This window comes from Gossypium raimondii, chromosome 11 (assembly GCF_025698545.1).
Source record: "Gossypium raimondii isolate GPD5lz chromosome 11, ASM2569854v1, whole genome shotgun sequence".
Taxonomy (NCBI): domain Eukaryota; kingdom Viridiplantae; phylum Streptophyta; class Magnoliopsida; order Malvales; family Malvaceae; genus Gossypium; species Gossypium raimondii.
In genome coordinates, this window is record NC_068575.1 from 59986708 (window position 1) to 60009866 (window position 23159).

A 23159-nucleotide genomic window follows, 5' to 3' on the forward strand; every position below is an offset into this window, starting at 1 on the left:
CGACCTCCAAAATAACCACTCTCTTCTCTTCTATACTCCTTTATTGTACGGTGTATCAAAAATTTATTATCATTATTATATGAAAAATAAGAAGGCACATTCGATTATTAAAAAAAAAACCTTTGTGAAGTGTATAATACTGATAAATGTAGTTGGAACAACGAACTTTGTCACATAAGATGAGAGTGATTGTTATTCTGATATGAAAAGCTATGATATATGCAGGCTAGAAGCGAAGAACATGCATCAGCATATGAACCATCAGTATGGCATATGTTCTCTAAAATATCATAGTTGGGTTGTGCCCCCGATGCTAATAATATACCATCAAATTATGTGGTTGTTGGCTTGTTGCTTGTTGCTTGCATACAACCTATTCATGCCCAGGTGATCTGTCTCAAAATTTAATAATATATAAATAATAAATAGCGAAATGGATATTGGGTTGGTTTGAATTCAAACTAGAGGCATTTATGGGTTAAATTGTATCCTTATTCCAAAAAAAATTTCAAGCTTGATTTGGACCATCCAAATAACCTGCTGTAGTGTATAAAAATAATAAAATGTAAAAAGTTACATTTTATATTAATAGGCATAAATATAATTTTATATTAATTATTATATATATTATAATTAAATTTATATAAAAATATTTTAAAATTTATTTAATTTAACTACTTTATTCATCGACAAGTCTAATTTGACCTCGAATTTAAAACAACTTTTAATTTCGAATATTAACTTAACCCATAGATAAATCTTGTATATTGTTCCCATTAATCTAGTCTCGAATATAAGGCAGGTATTTTTTTATTTTAATTTTTTAGTACAATGATAATTCAAAACCCAATTATTTTTTTAATATAAAGAATGCCATAATTTTGAGAAAAAAAAAAGGTTGTCGATGCTTAAATCACATTTTGCATGCCTGTTATGTAAACTTGAATTATATGGAAAGCTGGCCTAGCTAGCCCCAGACCCGACCAATCCACAATACAACCAGCAAGTTGGGCAACCTCTGAATTTGGAAAAGGAGACACCCAATTATTAAATGTTAAAATTGATGAGATCATCTGAATGAAGGCTGGATGACGACGATGATAGTACTAATTATATCCCTTTAATTAATGTCTTTGCGTAAAAAGTTCAGTTTTTGTTTGGTTTGCAACTTGGTTTTTAGCTTTTTTTGTCCATCTCTATCCTTTACAACTGGTTAATAATGCACCATCCATCCATCTTTATAGATTGGGTTGTGAAACGCACAAGGTGACAAAACTCCGGCAACTGCATTATTTAGGGGTCCCCCTTCCTTAGTTTGCTGCATGCAACTTGTTGCCTCTATTCTATCACTTTCTCCTTGGAATTTCATTCACCCCTATGGCTAAAATATTTACAGTGCTACATGGTATTATGGTCTGATTTCGACATAAAGCTTGCTTTTAATTTCAACTAATTAAATGCTTGGGTTGACTTGGCTTAGTCTTCCCTTTAATTTCATCTTGCATCTCTTGAAATCTTTTTAGTTTTCTTGGTAAGGAAAAAATTAATCCATTTGTTTCATCATGGAACTATACAATTCGGAACAAAAAGGAAATAACATTCACTAATAGCAGTAAAGAGTAATTTCTGTCGATATAACCTTAAAAAAACATTATAAGATGTAGAAAACCGATTTTATTATAACTCAACGCAATATATTACATAACTGGAATGATTGTAGCGATGATAAAATAAAAGTCATTATTTTTCATAGAAAATTATGTTGAGAAATGATAATAAAAATGAGTGAGTAAATATTAAAATTTGAATTCTAAATAAGTTAATTGACACTTTTAAGTCTTTAAAAGGGCTTTTAAAACACATATCAACCCAATTAAAATTCAATTTCATTTGATTAAATCATAAAATATATCCCTTCTAATTGATTTATTTGATTAAATTATAAAATATCTACACTTCAATTCAATACAGTTGAACAAGGGGTTTCGAAAATAAAATCGCATTCAAATTCCTTGATGTCTGTACGTACTAGCATTCATTGATGGCACTGATCAAATTTAAGATTTTCTCTTTGTAATCACTGATCAAATTCCAACTGAACTTGCAAAGCAACTCAATAACTAGACTTATAAATATACATTTTTTGATGTTGCGTGATTTAAATGCCTTCCTTTTAACAGCTTACCGTATTCACATTATCTATCATGTTATCTACTTCTAATTATAATGGTGACAGGTGATATTCTGACCATCAATAGGCTTATCCTCTTCTTCCTTCACCACCGCCGAAGCTAGCTCACTACTAACTAGTGACATGACGTCACTTTCCGGCGACTTATTTCCCTTCTCTTTTCCCCTTTTCCTACAAGTCGTGGCTGGTGGAGTAGCCTGTCCAGCTTCCAGTGGGAAATTCAGTATTGCTTTCTGCCCCCTCATTTTAAATGCTGCACAATCATAAGCCTTGGCAGCATCGACATCAGTATCGAAAGTACCTAGCCAAACCCGACGTCCCTTCCTGGTCGGGTCTCGGATCTCTGCAGCAAACTTGCCCCATGGCCTTCTCCGCACTCCTCTGTAATGCCTCCTCTCTTCACAAACCAACACCTTCTGCTCCACTTTCGACCCTGAAATGAACACACTCGGAGATTCCAGCTCAACAACCCCAGGTTTTACGTCATAGCTGAAGATTTCAGGGATTCCGCAATTCGGGTCAGATACGGGAGAGTGAGGTTGATAAAGTTCGGGAACCTGGTAATTTTGTAGTTGAGAGAGGCCAAAATCAAGGCTACTTATAAAAGCATCAGCCGAAGGGAAGTCTCCAAGGAGGTGCTGATGAATGAAATCGAGTGTCGTTGATTCTTCAACGCTGGTCATTTCCTTGAAAACTTTTTCAAGAATTAATAAATGGAAGCGGCACTGGGTTAGAATATAATATATTTATATACAGGAAAATTGGAAAGAAAATATTCAAAATTCTTTGGGAAAACTACACCTAAGGTCATTAAAGTATTAGTAAGTTTACGTTTTGATCACTTAACTTTAAAAAATTATAAAATAGTCACTAAACTATTTAAAAGTTTTCATTTAAGTTAGTAAACTATTCAAATATTTTTATTTAAGTCACTAAACTATTAAGTGTTTTTGAACAGTCCGGCTATCAAGCTTCAAGTAAAGTTACGATTTGACAATCAATATGGTAGATCAATACCCATCAATGAATAAACGACCATACTTTAAGTCCAAGTTGATTTAACGGTCAGTATTAGAAATCAGAGAAGAAAGTTATTTAGATTTTAGTTCGTAGATTGATGACATTCAAAGCTATTTCATGAAGAAAAAATGAATTGTAAAAGAGAACGAGAAGATGAGCTTTTGATTGTTGCATGGAGTGTGGGCAAAGAAGGCCATACAATTGTGATTTTAATAGCCCAGTGATTTAAATGAAAATATCGAATTGTTTAGTAATCAGTTTTTAACTTTTTAAAGTTCAGTTATCAAAATATAAACATACTAATATTCTAGTGACCTAAGGTGTAGTTTACCCAAAAAGTTTCCACGCTTGCAATGACTCTGGAACTAAACACAGCGTGGGTCTCACCTGAAATTTATTGTTGTTTTTGTTTTACCCAGTGTTTGGAGAGAAAGAGAGGATATTTGTGCACACGGGCTTTGGTTTCTTTTCACACAAAGTTGTGTGCTGGAAATTGGATGATCTTATCCTAGGCAAATTAATTATAAAATAATAAAAAATGGGGGACCCCTTTAAAGGCGAGTTCCAAGTTGGTACTAGGCAAAAAAAGATGGTTCATGTTTGTATCTTTGTGTGTTGGGGGACCTTCCAACTTGTGTGAGGCAATGCATCCGTAGCTGTGGTGTGAGCATAAAGGGGGGATGTATTGGGGGGTTAACAGTGGCGACAAATTTGGAGACAAAGAACAGTGTGCAACTGGATTACTTGGGAGCCTGGAGGGCTCCACTGGCAACTAACTCTCGTAAAGGTTCTTGTCATTTTATTTGACAGCTTCATCATTAAAATGACCAGTTGCAAAGCAATGTGATTCTCTAGGTTTTATTATTGCTGCTTCATCCCAAACTTGCAAATAAGTTATGGTAATTGTATAAATCATTGAGTGCTTAAGATTTGACCTTCGACGTGAGTGTATAACGGTTATTTGTTCTCGTAGTGATGAATTAAAGTTGCCTCTTTGTGTCGGTAACTAAACTATGAGCTTCAATGCTCAAAGACCACAAAGCGAAATATAACCCATGAGTATAGGCAAAAAAAAAAAAAAAAATGTCTTTTTAGGAAACAGTTCGTGACTCAAGTAAGATTTTTTTAACCCGAGTCTAACCTGAATATGTAAAAAAAAAAATTTATTTTTTACTGTTTTGCTACTATTTTTCTCACTTTTTACTATTATTTCACTATTATATTATTAACATTTTATTATTATTATTTGAATATTGTATAACCTTTATTTTATTATTAATTTTGCTACTATTTTAGAAACATTAGCTTGTTAAGTTACACATGTATTATTGTTATCTAAGTATAAATATTTTTAAAATTTTATTTTCAATCATAGAAATATTTATTTTAATATTTTTAGTGTTTGATGTAATATATTTTTTTAAAAATATATAAATAATATAAAAGATTTAATACGATCGAACTCAAATTTTAGTATTTTTATTTAGGCCGAACTTGAGTAAAATTTTAAATTCATTTTTCATGCCGAATCGAGCCCAAACCTATTAAACGAGTTTAAAATTTTATCAAGACTCAACTCGAACTTAACTCGACCCGAACATGAAGAGGTATACGTATCCGTACCTACAAGAAGATAAAAACCAAGGTGTATCCGGTCCTAAATGCAGAGTGATATCATTCCCCAATCCATTAACCATTACAAACTAAATTTCTCTCATCCAATCCAGTATCCCTCACGTGTCACATGAATTAATGCCCCTTCACTCCCAATTTGCCCACTTGCATACTTTTACAAATTTCATAATCATTTTATTATTATATTTAAGTAAATCATAAAATTATGATTAATTTTAATAATAAATTAAAATCTAATATCACTAAAATATTATGAATAATTTTAGATGATGTTTATACATAGTTATTAAATTAGATGATGTTATTTCAAAGCTACTTGCATACATCATATATGTGTTTATTAGAGGTGATCATGGGTAGGGCAGCCCGGCCAGGTCTAACGGCCCGCCCGAAATATGGGAGGGTTCGGGTAAAAATATAGGCCCGAAATATGAGTTTGGGTAAAAAATAAGGCCCGTTTAGAAAACGGGCCGGGCCTCGGGCAAAACTTTTTTTCCTTGGCCCGACCCGAATATATAATAAATATATATTTTTATTTTTAAAATACATTTCCCATTTCCCCATTTCCCATTAGACATTTAGTATTTATATAATAAATATATTTTTTATTTTAAAGTATTTTTAAAATACTTTTTTATTTTTAAAATACATTTCCGAATATAATAAATTGGTTGCAAAAAGGACGATGAGGATGATGTTTCTTTGGTTGCTTTTTAGGATACTTCCTTTATAATTGTTGAAAATTTAATTTAGCTTACAATTTATATTTTGTTATAAAATTAAATATGTTAATCGGTTAATGTATGGATATTCTGGTTGGTTGATTATATTTTGCAGGTTTTTTATACAATTTTGGTGTTTACTAAAAAAAAAAGGGCCAGGCTCGGGCTTAGGAATTTTTTCCCTGACCGGGCCTGGACAAAATTTTAGGCCCATATTTCGGGTCGAGTCCGGGCCAAAAAGTTTTTCTGGGCCCGGCCCATGATCACCTCTAGTGTTTATACATGGATATTAAATTATATGATGTTATTTTTATTGAGTGACATCGATTGATGAGAATATAAATATTAGAGTTAAATTTTTTTATATTGAACTTTTTTTTCTCGTTCAAAACATTTTTCACAATTTTTACACTTATCATAATTGTAATTATATTTTAATTAGATGACATTAAAATTAAATATATTAATCTCTAAAATATTCCCAATTTTTAGTTACCAATTAATTAATCTCACTTTATTTTTTTCCTTCTATAAATATCCCCCTCTCTCTTTCTAAATTAAGTCCCTTATTAGTTTCTTTCTTTTCGTATTTGGTGTTCTTTGCTTACAAATTTGGTATTGGATCGAAGCCAAATCTCAAATCGTAAATTGCATAGAATGAACGAGATTAGTCTGTGTGAGTATAGCTTTTCTCATCAATATCCTCGAAGTCCAAGCTTTACTTGTCTTAACTCTTGCCTGACGGAACGATGGGGCGATTTGCCCTTGAAAGTCGATGACTCTGAGGACATGCTTATATACAACTCCCTTCACGAAGCTCTTAATTTTGGATGGTCTCCTTCCGATTCAACGCTGCCAACTGCCATTAAAGACGAGCCTGAGGTGTTGACACCAGTAATCAAAGTGAACTCCATCGGGTCGACTCAACCCGTAGCTGCTGCAACAACTCAAATGTTATTCGGAACTGCTTTCATGGGAATAAGCAGTGAAAACGAAACCGCCTTTTTTATGGGAAAACAAGAAAAGTGCTTTAGGAATGGGAATCAAAGAGTAGCTAAGGGGAGGCATTACAGAGGAGTAAGGCAAAGGCCGTGGGGGAAATTCGCGGCGGAGATAAGAGACTCAGCTAGGAACGGGGCAAGAGTTTGGCTAGGCACGTACGAGACCGCCGAGGAAGCTGCTTTGGCTTATGACCGAGCGGCTTTTAAAATGCGTGGTTCCAGGGCTTTGCTTAATTTCCCGCACAGGTCACGGCTAAGCGTCGGGAAAATGAGCCTTCTTCGTATAATACACCTTCGCCTAAGAGACAGAAAAGTTTGGTTACTAAACAAACCGAGTTAGAGAGAGACATGGAGTTGACTGTGTTTCAATTGGGACATCAAATGGGCCTAATGCCACTTGGAGAACAGTTATTGGTGAATTAAAATTTCTTATCTTTTATCTGTTGATCTGCTGTACGTACTAAGAGCATGAAAAGTAGTAAGAGACAGAACCATTAACTTATGAGTGCACTTTTTTTTTTTTTTTTGCCTTTGCTTTTTTTTTCTCTGAGGGGATAAATAAAACCTTTGAACCGAATGTTTTTGATTAAAAAAAATTATTAGGTGTAATCTCTTATATGAAAAAAAAAATCTATGAAGGGTCACATGCATTTTAGTTTGGGTGGATAAAGTGGAGCATTACTTACCATAATTTACCAAATAATAAATAATGGCAATGAGAAGTAAGAAATTGGAGCCACTTAATTAAAACTATAGCTTTGTGCTTTTATCAACAAAAATGCAATAATTACATCACATGAATCACAATTTCACACACACAAAATATAATAATTAACCAAAAAATATAATAATTACATATCCCCATCATAAGTTAATTAACCAAAGACAATTTATGGGTTGATGTAGGAATAAACTTTAGAAAATAAAGAGAGATGTGATAATGTTAGCGATATAGACATGTAGCTTATTATAAGTTACCAAAATTATATGCAAAATTTAACACAGATGTTTTCTATTTATTTTAGGGTTGATAAACAAATTGCAAAGATAACATGAAGATCATGTACTTGTCCACCATGTCTGATCTTATAAATATTTTAAAATACGATGAATGAGCGATAAAACCGATTTATTTATTGTTATCACTTTTAACTACTAACCAGTGAAGTGATAATACTATGTAAGAAATGTGTTTTCCGTTACTATAGGGATGTAAAAAAGAAGAAGTTCAATTACGTTAACAAAAATGCTTTTATAGATATTTAGATGTCGGCTTTAAACAAAAAATAGAAAAGGTCATTGTTGTTGAATACATATATGTATAGTTAGAATTTAAATTTTGAAAATGGGAGCCATGTGGGAAGAACAAAACTTTGTAAAAACCCAACGCTTAATTGCAGTCAACTATGAAAGGGATTAAATCTGAAAAGAAGAAGAAAAAAAAGAACAAAATTCTGCTCCCAAAAATTCAACCAGAATTTATATATTATATATATAACATCATACTTGTTTTGGTCTATCCGCCACGTTAAAGATTAAGAAATAAGAAGACATTTACATGAATCATTTTACTTGCTTTTTTTTTTTTTTTCATATAAAACCAAAAAGATTGACATATAAATATATAATGATGAATTATTAACGTTCATTACTTCAAGCCCTGCCTTATTTTCCGATATCTTCCTGCGTCAAATGGAGGATTCCGCCGGACCCAACGACCGGCCATTAGCTATTAAACTAACATATAAAGTATAAATTAGAGATGATCATGGGCCAGGCTCAGACAAAATTTTAGGCCCGTTTTCTAGGCCCGGCCCGAACCGAAATATGGGACTAAAATTTGTCTAAGCCCGGCCCGAAAAATTACTAAGCCCGAGCCCGGTTCAACCCGGCCCATATTTGATTAAAAATAAAAAATAAATATATTTAATATATAATTCGGATTAAAAGTCCAAAAAATATATATATTTAATAAAAGTATATTTGATTAAAAATAAAAATAAAAATAAATATTAATATATAATTCGGGCCGGACTCGGGCAAAAAAATCTTACCCGAGGCCCGACCCGTTTTTTAAACGGGCTTCATTTTTTTGCCCAAACTCATATTCCGGGCCTATATTTTTACTCGAACCCTCTTATTTTTTGGGTTGGCCGTCGGGCCGGGCCGGGTAGCCCGACCCATGATCACCTCTAGTATAAATATTGTTGGTGAAATTTTTTAGATTACACCAATTAATTGAGGGTGTGAAAAGTGTTGTATTTATTTATAAAATTATTTTTTAAAAGTTTTTACTACACTTTATAATATACTTCTCAAACTCTTAATCTATTAGTGCATCAAATATTTTCTTCCATATTTATAGGTGAATCTAGGCGGCTAGTAGCCCCCAAATATAAATTTGTTATGTAGGCTCTTTAAGGGTTTTAAAATTTTAAATTAATAAAGATAAAATTACACTTTGACCCTCTAAAATTATAAAATTTAATTTAATCCTTTAAAATTATAAAGATATAGACTATAAAAATTAAAATTTCATTCGCCCTGCCTATATTATTTGGTATAAGGGTAAGTATTTGGTACATTGACGGTGTACATTTTTATTCTATAAACAGTCTTAAAATTTTGACATGTGCCATTTTTAAAAATTTTATTATACCTTATCGGACATTTATTAACTTTCGACCCTAATTTCCACTAACAATATACTAAATAATTTCCTTAATATAATATTTTTGTTAAATTAAATTTTTTCACTTTTAACAGTGCATTTTAAAAAACAATTTTAAAAAATAGAAGGAAAGACTTTTTTTTTCCACCAAACGTCAACGCTAACCAAATGGAATTATAGTTGGATATAAATATCTTTATCATATATTGAATATTTTCGTAAAGGAACTGCCTATATTAAGTTTTAAGCAAATAATAAAAAAAGGAAAATTTAACATTAATATGATGTACCAAAATCAAATACAGAAAAGACAAAAGGATTGTTTCATTGTTATCATTAATATTTGATGGGTAACTAAAAAATATATAATCCCAGAATTCATTTGGTGGGTTAGGGAGCACTGCAATCTTTTTTATTACTGCTCTCTGCCTAACCCGCCCAAGGGGCAGGACAAGATCCCATCAAAGTACCTAAATGCATCCGACATAAAATCTCCTTTAATTATATGTATTTTTACAAGTGAAAATTAAGCAAAATATGAAAGGAATAAACTAAGATCCACCATGGTTTCACACGTATCTCAAGCTTAAAGCCTTGCACAACTAACTTTGATTTGTCCTTTCCTAACATTTCATAATTGATCTCTCTTTGTACCCCACAAATCACAAATTTGTATAGAAAAGTTGAAGCCAATGAAAGCTGCCTTCCACAGTCTCCTTTGCATATAATTTTACTATTGACTTTGAAACTGCTAAGAGCTCATCATACTTTAGAAGTACCTTTGGATCAGTTAGTAAAATCCTTCTCTTCCGGTTAATAAGTAATCACGGCAGATTCAAGAAAAGTTTGCAATTTTTTTTTCAAAATTGGATTTGATGTATTTTGGATTTTATCTTATACGGTTGCTATGGTTTATCTTGTACTAATTATATTTTTGTATAATTTATTTTGTACAGTTTCGATTGAACCAATTGGTGTACACCATTCTGGTAAATTCCAATCGCACTAGCTGTGCATGAATAATATTAAAAATATAAAACTTTTAACTGTTTACTATTAGACTAAAGACTTAATTGGGATATATTAATTAATGAAAGAATTATTACAGCGAAAAGCCGAGTTTAATTTTTTTTGGGGTCATGCTTTCACATTTAAAATATAAAAATTAAAATATACTAAAAAATTCACTTACCTTCTTCGGTTTCTTTTATTGAAAAAATTCTCTCACTCTTCAATTTCTTTTTCTTATTAATTTTGAATCTATTAAAGAGTATTTTATATACATATATTAAATATTTTTAAAAATATTGATAAATTCAAAATAATACTCCAAAATAAATGATATCAATACCATCTCTAATAATAAAAATGATGTATTTAAGATGTGATAGTAACTGCCTTGTTCTCGTCTCATTTCATTTTACTACACTCAAATATATATATATATATATATGTATGTATATTTATCATCTTAATTCAAGATTTCAAGAATTTAATACTAACATGATTGAAATTGAAGAAAGCCTTTTCTATGGCTTCCATGAAAAAAAAATCAAAAGTGAGAAAATATGGCCGAGAAATGAAAAAACACTAACACTGCCACCAATCAAGCAATATAATTCGTACAGGCTAAATTGTAGAATTTGATTCATCTGGAATATATTCCTGTAACTATGTAATCTATGATTTGTTTTTCGGATTTTAGTTTCAATCTCCGTCATTCTTAGTTGGCAGTAGTGTTGCAGCAGCGGCAAAGTCGAAATTTCAGATCTGTCTACCGGTTGTAATGATTAGCTAATCCAGCTCCTGCATTTCATTTCCTCCGTAGGTCCTACGGCTTTAAATGTTTCCATCAACAGAACCAAAACTGTTGTCTCAACCTTACGAGCTCTTTTTCAACTTTCCACATACCCTTTCTCTCATCAGGTAACTCTGAAGTGCAACAATAAATCAATCTCAGGATCGTACGTAAAAATCTTATAGTCGGTGTTGAAGTAGCGGTGAAGCCTTTCTGATCAGTTCGCTGAAAAACGAGGTCTGCGATTTTATCTTCCGATTGTAATAAGTCGCAAATCAGGCTCCTCCAGGTCATTTCTGTTGGGTTTAATATGGTAAATGTTTCCATCAACAGGATACCAAAACAGTATACATCAGTTTTTTCGGAAACATTTCCAGTTGATTCATACTCTGCATGGAAGATAGTAATAATAGGAATTATAAAAACTTTATCCATACTTGAAAACATTATACAGAAATAAACCCAAGAATTTAGATCACCTGGTGCTATATAACCAGGAGTTTCTGCCATTGTAGTGGTTATTGTTGCAGCACTTCCTTTGTCTAAGACTTTGGAAAAGCTGAAGCCACTTATGCGAGCAACCTGCCACACCCCACTCCAAACCAAAAATGAAAATTGAGTACATATCAACATCATATATTCATAAGATGAATCACATAAGCATGCAATGCAATAGACAGTTTAAGTTACCATATCCTCATCTAGCAAGACATTGGTGGGGTTTAAATTGCAGTGAATGACACGCATAGAATGAAGGTAAGACAAAGCAGATGCCACGTTTATCATTATTTCGAGCCTTTGGTGAAAGTTGAAGATATTCATGCCAGGGTGTAGATAGTTTTGGAGAGACCCGTACGGCATGTATTCTACCACCAAGGCTTTGAAATCAATGTCAACGCAACATTTCAGGAGTTTAACAACATTCCGATGACGAATACATGACAATGCTTGACAGTGAGCTTCAAAACCTTCTAACCCTCTTTTCTGTAGATCAAAAATCTTTATTGCAACAACGCACTTGTCTTCCAGAGTTCCTTTGTACACAAAGCTAGATTTCCCCGAGTCAAGCAGGTTTCTTTCACTAAATCCATCTGTTGCTAACATGAGCTCTCGAAACAAAATCCTAGGAGGCAATGCCATTTGGGTTACTTCACATTCTTCTATCAATTTGGCATCTCTTAAAAAGCGGGATTTTATCCTACAGAGCTTGCACTGAACTTCTATCATAGTCTTCCTCTCAGAAAACGACTCTACAGTACAAAACCAAGCAACATTCATGATTGATTTTATGCATCTTGTTTTAGCTGCTATGTCTTCTTGATCATTTTTCAGCAAAGTGACATCAGTGATTCTGTCCACTGCATTAGGTAATGACTCAAATATCCAGCTCCTCAAATTCATTTCTCCATTAAATGTATTATCTGTAGGCTTCTTTCCGGTGAATGTTTCCATCAGTAGAATACCGAAGCTGTAGACATCTGTTTTTTCAGATACAATTCCTCTCGATCCATACTCTACAGTTTAGTACATTGCGTCAATAACAATTGGCTTTCAAAATACAAACCACAGAGAAATCACACACATGAATCAAATTTCAGATATAACATTAGTACCTGGTGCCATGTACCCAATAGTGGCCATGGTCCCTGTTTGCACTGCAGCATCTCTGCCATCTAGGAGTTTGGCAATGCTGAAATCACTTACACGAGCAACCATGTCTTCATCCAGCAGGACATTGCTAGGTTTCAAATCACAGTGAATGATATGTTCTGAATGAAGGTAGCTCATAGCTGATGCAACTTCTATCATTATATCAAGTCTTTGCAAGAGATTCAAAAAATAATTGTGAGTGTAAAGCCACTTATCCAGGGTTCCATTGGGCATGTATTCCAGCACCAAGGCTCTGAAATTATTATCACTGCAGCTGTTCATTAGTTTGACAAGATTAGGATGACCAACTTTAGTCAGTAATTCAGATTCAACCTGAAAACTCCTCATTCCTCTCTCTAGAGTCAAATCGAAAACCTTTATGGCAACGTTCTTCTCCTCTTTCATTGTTCCCTTGTAAACAAAACCAAAACTTCCAGTGCCAAGAAGGTTGCTTTCACTAAATCCATCTGTCGCTAGCACAATTTCTTGGTACAAAATTGTTCTGTTTGTTGTTAAGAGTGGATCCTCTTCCTTTTCCAGGCAGTGTTTTATGACCCTGTATACTGGTGATAGGAAACAAATTGATGCAGTAACCGGCAGCAGAATCATTGTAAGAAGCAAAATAGTCTTCGGCAATCTTTTACCAGTCGATTTAGTCCTGCAATGCCGAACTTGCAATCGTGCTGCACCGCAAAGTGCATTGTTCATCAAATATGATTGGGCTCTGAAGTTAGCAAAGGATCCCGCACCGGGTATCTCCCCTTCGAGTTGATTAAAAGACACATTAAAATATATAAGGTAATGGAGTTTTTCCAAGGATTTTGGAATAACGCCGGACAAGTTGTTACGAGAGAGATCCAAGAATTCCAAGGCCACAGCCAAACCAAGGAATTCTGGAATGGGACCATGCAATCTATTTACTGCAAAAGAGAGGTAAACTAGATTTTTCAGTTTCTCAATACTGACTGGGATGTGGCCTGATAACTGATTATTTGACAAATCAATTTCGACCAAAGCTTTCAGATCTCCAATTCCTGATGGGAGAGACCCCTGTAAAGAATTTGATGACAGGTTTATGGCCAGTATATCCACAAGGCTCCACAAGCTGGACGGTATCGTGGAAGTCAATCTATTAGAGCTTATGCTGAGGTTCCTCAGAGCGGTGAGATTACTTAGGCATTCTGGTATGGATCCAGAGAGCTCATTGCCACCTAAAAACAATTCAAACATCCTTCCCAACAGACAAAGATCATAAGGAATGAATCCTTGTAATTTATTACCTTGAAGTTGCAAACTTTGCAGGTTTTCCAGATGTCCAATTGTATCTGGAATAACACCTGTCAATGCATTGTTTCCTAGCTTTAAGGAAATCAAGCTGCTTAAGCTGCCAATTTCAGCGGGAATGCTGCCCTTAAGTTTGCAATTAGTTAACTCAAGATATTCAAGAGAAGTGGAGAGATTTCCAATAGACATAGGGAGCATGGTATCCAGAGGATTGCCTGATAACACTATCTTTCTCAAATTCCTGTTATCTGTTAATGAATTTATAAAGCTTGATTCTGGAGTGTAGGATTCACTGCTTAACTGATTGTGTCCTAAATCAAGTTTTTGGAGATTTTTCATACTGCCAATTGTCATAGGAATAGGGCCAGTAAATGAGTTATCAGCCAAGTCCAACAAAGTGAGCTTAGATGCATTAGCGATGGAGCTAGGAATGGTTCCCTGAAGTTTATTTCCCCGAAGTTGAAGCTCAAGAAGATTTGGAAGGAAGAGGCCAATCTCTGATGGCATTGCACCTGCCATAAATAAAACGTACATGCCCAAGTCAGAGTCACAAGATTTGCTTTCACTGAATTCTGCACTTTCTACTAACATTGTTACTTGAGCTTTCATTAGGAAGTTAACCATTAATTAACGGGGCTATTTCTAGAAAAAAGCCTTAACTTTTACAAAGGGGGCTGAATGAAATACACAAGCACTATAACTTTATCATAGTCAACATGATGCAACCTTCCTAAAACAGGTAATAGCTGATTCTATCTCCCAAAAAGAAGCCAGGTTTTGTTCATCCCCTACACAACAAAAGGTCACATACGAACTTACCCTGCTTGTTTCTACCTGTACTTTTACAAGATATGCGAAATGCATGAGATATTAAGCCTTGCAACTAGTAATGCAAATGAGTTTCTATCAGTGGAAGATTTCCTAAGTCATTTATGCCACATCCATGGAAGAGGATGCATACCTGATACAACATACATATGTATACCCAGAATCGGGCGTGAGTTTCAAATATGGGTATGCATCTCACAAGGTCATTTCTTCATTTTTATTTTTCAATTGTGTCCATGTATTTAGAAGGCCATATCCTCGGACAAATTCCCGAAAGTGTGTTGGACATGCTTCAAAAACTTTGAAGAGTCCATGCAACATAGCAATAAATTCCTCTAAGTTTAAGCTAAATTGCTTGAGCCCCCCACTCTGGCCATCAATTTTCCCCTTAGTCCTTTTTGGCATCAAGATATATTTGATCAACCGGTATAAGAAAAGACGTTGCAATTACTTCAACCCATTTTGTTTTGCGACCCAGGCAAACAATCAGGTTTGTAAACCTAGCTTAGCTAAGTACTATGATATACCTTCCAAGTTGTTTTCGCTGAAGTTTATTGTCTTGAGTGATGAACAGTTACCAATACTGCTTGGAATGCGGCCTACATTAAAACAATTACAAAGAAACATCTTGGTAAAGTAAATACTGAAAACGGAAATTATGAACTGTGTCTATATATTGTCAAGATAAATCATCTAATGAAACACTACCATTAAACTGAAAAATGGTATAGAGAAGTACGAAGAAAAGTTCATTATTAGGTATGATTTTGATCCATTCATTTCATGTGGTCATGACTCCAGATCAATATCATCAATTTTATAATATGAGTTAGATAATGTATCATTTTGATGACTTGTACTACAAGAAGGGTTAATCAAAAAAGAAGAACCAAATTTTAAAATATTTTTACCATCAATCTTAGAAGCTAAAGATGACAAATTCAAATGAAACTTACTTTCAAGATATAGAATTAAACTTTATGATCAGTTAAAAAACCTGCTACTAGTAAAAATTGCAGTTAATTAGTCAGTTTTACAGCTAATAGAAAAAGTCCTAGTAGATGAATTCGTGAAGTTCAAAGCTTATTGACTTTCCGAATCAAGACAAAAAAAAAACATGTTTCAAAGATTGGTAGTTATACTAAAAATGGTCTGATTCAAATAGGCAATCAGGCATACCTTCAAAGTTGTTAGTGCTAAGATCCAAGTCCTTGAGCATGGTCAAGTTCCCAAGATTTATAGATATATTTCCTGTGAAACTGTTAGAAGACAAAGATAGTACTTTTAGCTGTCGGCAGTTGAACAGACTGCTTGGGATCTGTCCATAAAGTTGATTCCGAGAGAGATAAAGCTCCTTTAATTCTGGAAGACGGTTGGCCATGTCTGCTGGAAGATTACCAGCTAGCATATTGTGGCTAAGATCAATTATTTGCAGTGAAGACAAATTAAAAATGGTAGAAGCAATGGAACCTGAGAGCTTATTGTAGCTCAAATCGATCTTCTTCAATGAAGTTATGCTGCCTAAAGCTGATGGAGTTGTACCTACAAAATAGTTTTCCATGTTTAGAACCATGAACCATGTTCGTAGGCAGGCTCCTTACAGTTCAAGGAATTGAGTCTACTCTTCTCAAGGTACAAAACTAACTGGTTCCGAAAAGAACCATAAAGTGTGTAATAGGTTACCAACTGGAGGGAGGGTGCCATCTAGACCCATGGACGAAAGGCTCAAGGCTACGACCCTCTGGGGTTGGCCACCACAAATGACACCAATCCAATTACAAACTGAAGTAGCTGTTGTCCAGTTGTTTGCCAAGACATTTTGCGGTTCAGGACTGATATAGGCTTTCAAGGCAAGAAGAGCAGATGACTCATCAGAATTTAATGAATAAACATGTGCTATAAACAACATCAAGAAGTGGGCTGATACCAGCCTTGGAAAGGAATAGATTTCTATGACTGACACCGGAACAGATTGATAAACGAACTATTATATAAATAAAGAGCTCAAATATATGAAAACCTATATAAATTTTAGAGCTATTAAAAGGAAAATAAATTATGACTAAAAACCAAGGCGGCTGCGACCAGAAAAACGTCGAGTCAACATATAATACGTAATATTCTTTCATTTATGTGACCGTAAATGACTGGAAATTTCGGCACCACTTTCACGGTAAATAACAAAAATTAAATTACCCTATATTTATATGGGAGTGGGGGAGGGAGAAGGAAATAAAATCATATTGTTTGAATAGAGATTTTAATTTAAAGAGATAATATGTAGTCTCTCTTTGAGATTGTTTTAGTTGGTTTTACTTAATTCATATGTATTGATATGATATTAATAGTTAATCTTATAATAATACGTGATTTAACATAAATTAAAAATTTTAAAATATTTTAAAAATATAAATTAATTTTAAAATTATAATTTTGGATAAGTTTATATCTTGGCTAAGTACCTTTTTAACAAATTCAGTTGCTTTTAGACAAGTTCAAGGGTAAACTATATGTTAACTCTTAAAAATTTTATGCAATTAAGAAATTAAACAATATGTGTAACAAAATAAAAATTTAAAAGTTTAAGTTCCAATTAAATACTTTTTAACAAATTTAAGGAGTAAACTGCGTATTAACCCTAATTTAAACAATGAAATTAAGAATTCTTTATTTTCTCCAATTTTTGTTTGGGAAAACTAGAAAAATAAAATAAAACAAAATTTTAAGATAAAATATTTTTATCAATTTTATATTTTATAAATAGTTTTATGAAAATGTTAAAATTATATAAAAAAGTCATTATAATTTCGTTTGCCAAAAGAAAGGATATTATTACTAAAAATAAGAAGGCATTACTAGAAAATTCATTATAACTAATCATTTCTTTTCATTTTCACTGTTTATTCAAAAAATAATATAATACGTATTGATTTGCTTTCTTTTAACTTTTCTCTATTTTCTTTTCTTTACTGCTGTATTCCATATCATCACTACATATGAACAAAATAATCAAGGCATTTCTTTTTCCACGGAATCAAATAGGGAGGATATTGCAAAATTGACTCCTGCGCATGGACCCAAAAAGGAGAGTTCTTCAGTGTTGATTTGCTTTCTTTTAACTTTTCTCTATTTTCTTTTCTTTATGCTGTATTCCATATCATCACTACATATGAACAAAATAATCAAAGCATTTCTTTTTCGACGGAATCAAATAGGGAGGATATTGCAAAATTGACTCCTGCGCATGGACCCAAAAAGGAGACTTCTTCAGTGTTGATTTGCTTTCTTTTAACTTTTCTCTATTTTCTTTTCTTTACTGCTGTATTCCATATCATCACTACATATGAACAAAATAATCAAAGCATTTCTTTTTCCACGGAATCAAATAAGGAGGATATTGCAAAATTGACTCCTGCTTTTGGACCCAAAAAGGAGACTTCTTCGGTGTTTACCGACTTCGATCTTCAAGAAATGTTCTCAGTTTAAGGCAATTATTGCATACTGAAGTTCATTGTAACCCTCTTCCAAAAGAATAAAATCGTTCCAGCCACCTGTGGCCGGTTAGCATGGCGGAAGCTGCACTTTCCTTTGTTGTAGAAAGACTACCTGACATACTGGAAGAAATTGATTTTCACACGGATGTTAGAAAACATGTGGAGCGTCTACAAGAGGAATTGGTTCGGATGAGATGTTTCTTAAAGGATGCAGAAGCAAAGCAAGATGATGACGAGAGAGTGCGCAACTGGGTGTCCGATATCAGAAATGTTGCTTATGACGCTGAGGATCTCATCGACACGTTCCTCCTCAGAATGGAGTCCCTCAAGAAAAACAACTTCTTCAAAAGGTCTGCTTCCGTTTTCAAAGAATGGAAACATCGCTCCAACATCGCTAATGAGCTTCTTCAGATCCAAGGAAGAATCGCTAATATATCTGCTAGTCGTGAAACCTACGGCATCAGAAACATTGGGGAAGGGATCAGTACTGCGAGGGAGAGGCTTCGGAAGCTGAGAAGATCATCTCCTCGCGGTGAAGAGAAGGATATTGTTGGCCTGGACGAAGACATAGATAAGCTTGTGAAACAACTTGTCAAGACCGATGACCAATGGCATGCGATTTCAATAGTCGGAATGGGGGGCATCGGCAAGACAACTCTGGCAAAAAAGGTTTACAATCATGGTGATATCCAGGCTCGTTTTCCTTCTCGAGCATGGGTTTATGTTTCCCAGGAATTCAGTCGTAAAGACCTACTTGAGGCAATTATAAAGCAAGTGGGATCACCAAGAAGGAAATTGGAAAGTTTCGGAGAAGAAGAACTCGAAGGTATTCTCTTTGAACACCTAAGAAGGAAGCGATATTTGGTAGTCTTGGATGACGTATGGAGTACCGAAGCATGGAATTCGATTGCAAAGGCTTTTCCTGACAGAAGTAATGGAAGCAGAGTGATGCTAACAACACGCAACAAGGGTATTGCTTTGAAAGCAGATGCTCAAAGTATTCCCTATCATTTGAATTTTCTTAGTGAAGAAGATGGCTGGATGTTGTTCTGCAAGAAAGCTTTCATTCATAACAACGACTCATACGGTTCACCGCAGTTGGAGGAAACAGGGAAAGAGATTGTAGCAAAATGTGCTGGATTACCACTTGCCCTCATTGTGGTGGGAGGATTGCTTTCAACGAAAAAAAATCTGGGGGAATGGAAAAGGGTTCTTTCCAACATGCACTCACTCTTCGCACGAGATGCAGATGGAGTGTCAGCCATACTAGCTTTGAGTTATAATGATTTGCCATATTACCTCAAATCTTGCTTCCTACATCTTGGCCAATTCCCAGAGGACCGCTTGATTCCCTCCCACAAACTATTTAGGCTGTGGATTGCAGAGGGTTTGATTCCGCAGCAAGGGGAAAGGATGGAGGACGTAGCAGAGGATTACTTGAATGAGTTAATCGAGAGAAACATGGTTCAAGTAGCCAAATGGAGTGTCAACGACAGAGTTAAACAATGCCGTCTTCATGATCTACTACGAGATCTATCCCTCTCAAAGGCCAAAGCTGAGACCTTTCATGAGATTCAAGGGTATCAAAATATCCAGCCTTCAGCAAAATCTCGTCGTCATGCCATTTACTCAACCTTTCAGTGGCCTCAATGCAAGTATTCGAATCCCCAACTCCGGTCACTCCTATTCTTTAGAGTTGATCATAACCAAAGCCAGGTTAATTATTACATAAATGATCCTTATAAAATGGAAGTCAGTGATCTGGACTATATTGGCAAAAGCTTCAAATTGCTCAGAATCCTAGAGTTGGAGGGCATACCATGTAGTAAGGTTTCAAGTATAATTGGGGTGCTAATTCATTTGAAGTACTTAGGGTTGAAGGAGACCAACTTGCAGGAGCTTTCGCCATCCATAAGTTCTTTGCGAAATCTGCAGACACTTGATGTTGCAGCAAATCTTCATCTGAAAATTATTCCCAATGTAATATGGAAGCTAATTAAGTTACGACATCTTTATATGTGCGGCCATAAATACGGAGGGCCACTGCGAGTCGACACACTTCTGCATCTCCAGGTTCTATCAGAAATAAATGTAGAAAAATGGATGCAAAACAACCCTGCAAAGTTAACCAGCCTGCGAAAATTGGGAATCAGAGGAAACTTCAGCTTTAAAGCTACTGAAATATTCAATTCCATTTTGGCACTTGTACAACTTCAATCCCTGTACCTGCGTGCTGAAGATGCTGATTTTCCACCACTCACTCAACTTTCTGCTCTTCAAAATCTCATCAAGTTGCATATCAGAGGAACGGTAAGAAAGTTACCTAGCTCACATGAATTCCCACCAAATCTGTCTCAGTTGACATTAGAACATACTCATCTCAAGCAAGATTCGGTGAGGGTAATTGAGAATCTGCCGAGATTACTGATTTTGAGACTAAAAGCACATTCGTATGATGGACAAAAAATGACAATATCAATCAACGGCTTTACCCAACTTGAGTTCTTAGAGTTTCACTCGCTAGAATCCTTGGAAGAGTTATATCTTGAAGAAGGTGCAGTGCTAAGGCTTAGGAGTTTTCGGATCATCAATTGTGTAAACTTGAAGATGCTTCCCGAAGGAATGAAATCACTTGGTGCTCTCCGTGAGTTGGATATTGAAGAGATGCCAAAAGCATTTGTGGATAGGGTTCGAGCTGAAGATTTTTACAAAGTTCAGCATGTGCCTTCTATCTTATTTGTTTAATGTGCACTTTCTAGTGGCAAATTTATGGAATCATTTTTCAAGGTATGGTTTCTCTGCATCAATCTGATCAAACTAATTCCGACTATGCAATTTCATGCTCACAAACTTCATTCAACCCTATCACATTATCGACTCGGAATTGTCAATATTATCAAACTAATTCCGACCCACTTAATCTCGCATAAATTCTAGAGGGGTCTTGCATATAAATTGCATGCTCACAAACACGAATTCAGTTTTACCATTATCATTATCGACTCGAAATTGTGTTTAGCAGGAATCGCAGCAGTCACTGATGAAACCAATGCACTTGTGCAAGCCAAATCAGAAGAAATGGCAGTGAAGCATGGTTCTTCTTGTTAAAAGCTAGAAATGACTGAACCAGATTTTAGAATCTAGTAATTCTGAAGTTCTTCGCTGCCTATCCTCTGTTCCAGGTGCTTTTATTTGTTCTTTTGATGGCGGTTCTCGTATTTAAGAGATTCTCATTTATCCTTTGTTGTCAGAGATGTTGTAATGACTAACTGAGGGGTTATTCACCATAATGTCTACTCGAGGGGACTACTTCTCTATAATCATTTGCTAAGCAGTAAATCGAAACTTCTTTTATTGCATTTGAATATAAGAGATTAAATAACTTATACAATAGCTAATAAATTTGAACAAGCACTGTATGTTCAAATTTCATTTACTTAAAGCTCAATTCAAATTTCAAATCGACCAATAAATTAATAGGTCTAATGTGTTTTAATTTTAAAATATTTCCTTTTTTGAATATTGAATTATCAAAATCCCGGTTACGTTACCAAAAAACAGAATAATTACAGGGGACATTACTTGCACAATGGTCATCACTCATCATCAGAAAGGAAATGTTCTTCTCATCCATAGCTTTAATATTAAAGCTATGTAGGAAGGTGTCCTAAGATTTCTTTTCCAAATTCATCATTTGATGATTATCAAGACATTGCAAGCCTACTAGATTCTTTTCAAGATTGAAATAAAAAAATACACTGAAAAATACTCAATTGAAATCTTTAAAATCATAGTTAAGCAGATTCAGAAGCAATGGTTTGAACATCACTCGATAATGAATATCTCAGTTCAAGTGTTGGATTATATGTAATATTATTGCTTCATCATCATCAACTACCAAAAATCCACACCAAACAATATATTTCACTAAAAATAAGAAACCAAAAAAATTGAAAAAACACTCATGATTTATTAAAAAAAAAAGTGAAAAAAAAAAGAGATTGCTCAGTGGTGGCGAAAAAGTTATAGGTTCGATTCTGCCAGCTAATTTCTTCAACAATATCGGAAGAGGGAGCTGTTAATCCTCATTGCAACCTCCAACATTCACGTTTTCAAAAAAAATAATGAAATAAATTTTAAAAGGAGAAAGAGAGGATTAGATCGCTCAGTTCAGCGGGGTGGTCGACACGCAAAGTTCTCAGATGAGAAGCCTGCATTCCGGTCTGTTGAGCTTGAATTTCATGAGGTCATCACTGCGATCTTATATACGATTAACTTCTCCGATGGAAAAAATATAAAACTAAAACAAAACAATCGAAAATTTTTTAAAAAATTCAAAGGAGATACATGAATTTAAAAAAAAAAAAGAAAAATCAAAGTGAGAAGCAGATAACAGGATGCGAGCAGCGCAACTGCGACGAAGAAAAATACTATGGTGGCTATGTATTTATAGGAATAAAAATTAGGGTTTTAGTAGAAGAATGAGAATAACCTAAACCTAAAACCAGTGAGATCGATGAAGCCCGTGGGAATGATGTGGGTCCTTGTTCCGGCCTGGATCCACGCTTTTACTTATTTGGGCTTAATGAAAAAATCTACGCTCTATGTTTCTTTGAACAATATTATTTATGCTGAAGGTCGCATTTATTTAAATATCCATTATAAATAGGATTCCTTTTAAATCAATAATTGAAATAAAAAGAGGAAAAAAAATGTTAATTCACAGTTGATAGATTTGCAATAAAGAAATAAAAATATAAAAGTAATTAATTTAACATATTCATGTCATCATCTCAATTTCTTAATATTTGATGTGGCTTAATGAAGTGATTATAATTTTTATATTTATCTTTTAATCACTGTTG

General features: G+C 34.3%; 3 protein-coding genes, 4 non-coding genes and 1 pseudogene across 10 annotated transcripts; 2 read left to right on the forward strand and 6 right to left on the reverse strand.

Moving 5' to 3' along the window:
* Positions 1-1983: 1983 nt before the first annotated feature.
* On the reverse strand, positions 1984-2905 carry LOC105802144 (ethylene-responsive transcription factor ERF107). Its single transcript, XM_052623113.1, has one exon. The coding sequence runs from the start codon at positions 2872-2874 to the stop codon at positions 2218-2220; it is 657 nt and encodes a 218-aa protein (XP_052479073.1). The 5' UTR covers positions 2875-2905; the 3' UTR covers positions 1984-2217.
* Positions 2906-6120: 3215 nt separating this feature from the next.
* Positions 6121-7071, forward strand: LOC105802143 (ethylene-responsive transcription factor 2-like; annotated as a pseudogene).
* Positions 7072-10820: 3749 nt separating this feature from the next.
* On the reverse strand, positions 10821-16849 carry LOC105802141 (receptor kinase-like protein Xa21). 3 transcript variants are annotated; one of them, XM_052624300.1, is made up of 8 exons: positions 16484-16536; positions 16271-16342; positions 15980-16059; positions 15328-15399; positions 12652-14484; positions 11729-12552; positions 11518-11620; positions 10821-11427 (listed from the first exon to the last, which is right to left on the reverse strand). In XM_052624300.1, the coding sequence occupies exons 3-8, from the start codon at positions 16017-16019 to the stop codon at positions 11093-11095; spliced, it is 3207 nt and encodes a 1068-aa protein (XP_052480260.1). In that variant the 5' UTR covers positions 16020-16059; positions 16271-16342; positions 16484-16536; the 3' UTR covers positions 10821-11092. The 3 variants fall into 3 exon arrangements, with proteins under 3 accessions (XP_052480260.1, XP_012489064.1, XP_052480259.1); XM_012633610.2 differs by having other exon boundaries at positions 15980-16342; positions 16484-16843; XM_052624299.1 differs by having other exon boundaries at positions 11195-11427; positions 11518-11633; positions 15980-16342; positions 16484-16849.
* Positions 16850-17845: 996 nt separating this feature from the next.
* LOC105802142 (putative disease resistance protein At1g50180) lies at positions 17846-21653 on the forward strand. Of its 2 annotated transcripts, none has more exons than XM_052624492.1 (2): positions 17846-21081; positions 21314-21653. In XM_052624492.1, exon 1 carries the CDS (start codon positions 18367-18369, stop codon positions 21037-21039), a length of 2673 nt encoding a protein of 890 aa, XP_052480452.1. In that variant the 5' UTR covers positions 17846-18366; the 3' UTR covers positions 21040-21081; positions 21314-21653. The 2 variants fall into 2 exon arrangements, with proteins under 2 accessions (XP_052480452.1, XP_012489065.1); XM_012633611.2 differs by having other exon boundaries at positions 21317-21653.
* Positions 21654-21893: 240 nt separating this feature from the next.
* LOC128035175 (small nucleolar RNA snoR31/Z110/Z27) lies at positions 21894-21996 on the reverse strand. Its single transcript, XR_008191576.1, has one exon. It is a non-coding gene; the product is annotated as a small nucleolar RNA snoR31/Z110/Z27 (small nucleolar RNA).
* A 96-nt stretch (positions 21997-22092) lies between these two features.
* On the reverse strand, positions 22093-22188 carry LOC128035185 (small nucleolar RNA snoR31). Its single transcript, XR_008191586.1, has one exon. It is a non-coding gene; the product is annotated as a small nucleolar RNA snoR31 (small nucleolar RNA).
* Positions 22189-22295: 107 nt separating this feature from the next.
* On the reverse strand, positions 22296-22393 carry LOC128035158 (small nucleolar RNA R30/Z108). Its single transcript, XR_008191559.1, has one exon. It is a non-coding gene; the product is annotated as a small nucleolar RNA R30/Z108 (small nucleolar RNA).
* Positions 22394-22453: 60 nt separating this feature from the next.
* Positions 22454-22555, reverse strand: LOC128035179 (small nucleolar RNA Z107/R87). The gene has a single exon (XR_008191579.1). It is a non-coding gene; the product is annotated as a small nucleolar RNA Z107/R87 (small nucleolar RNA).
* Positions 22556-23159: the final 604 nt, after the last annotated feature.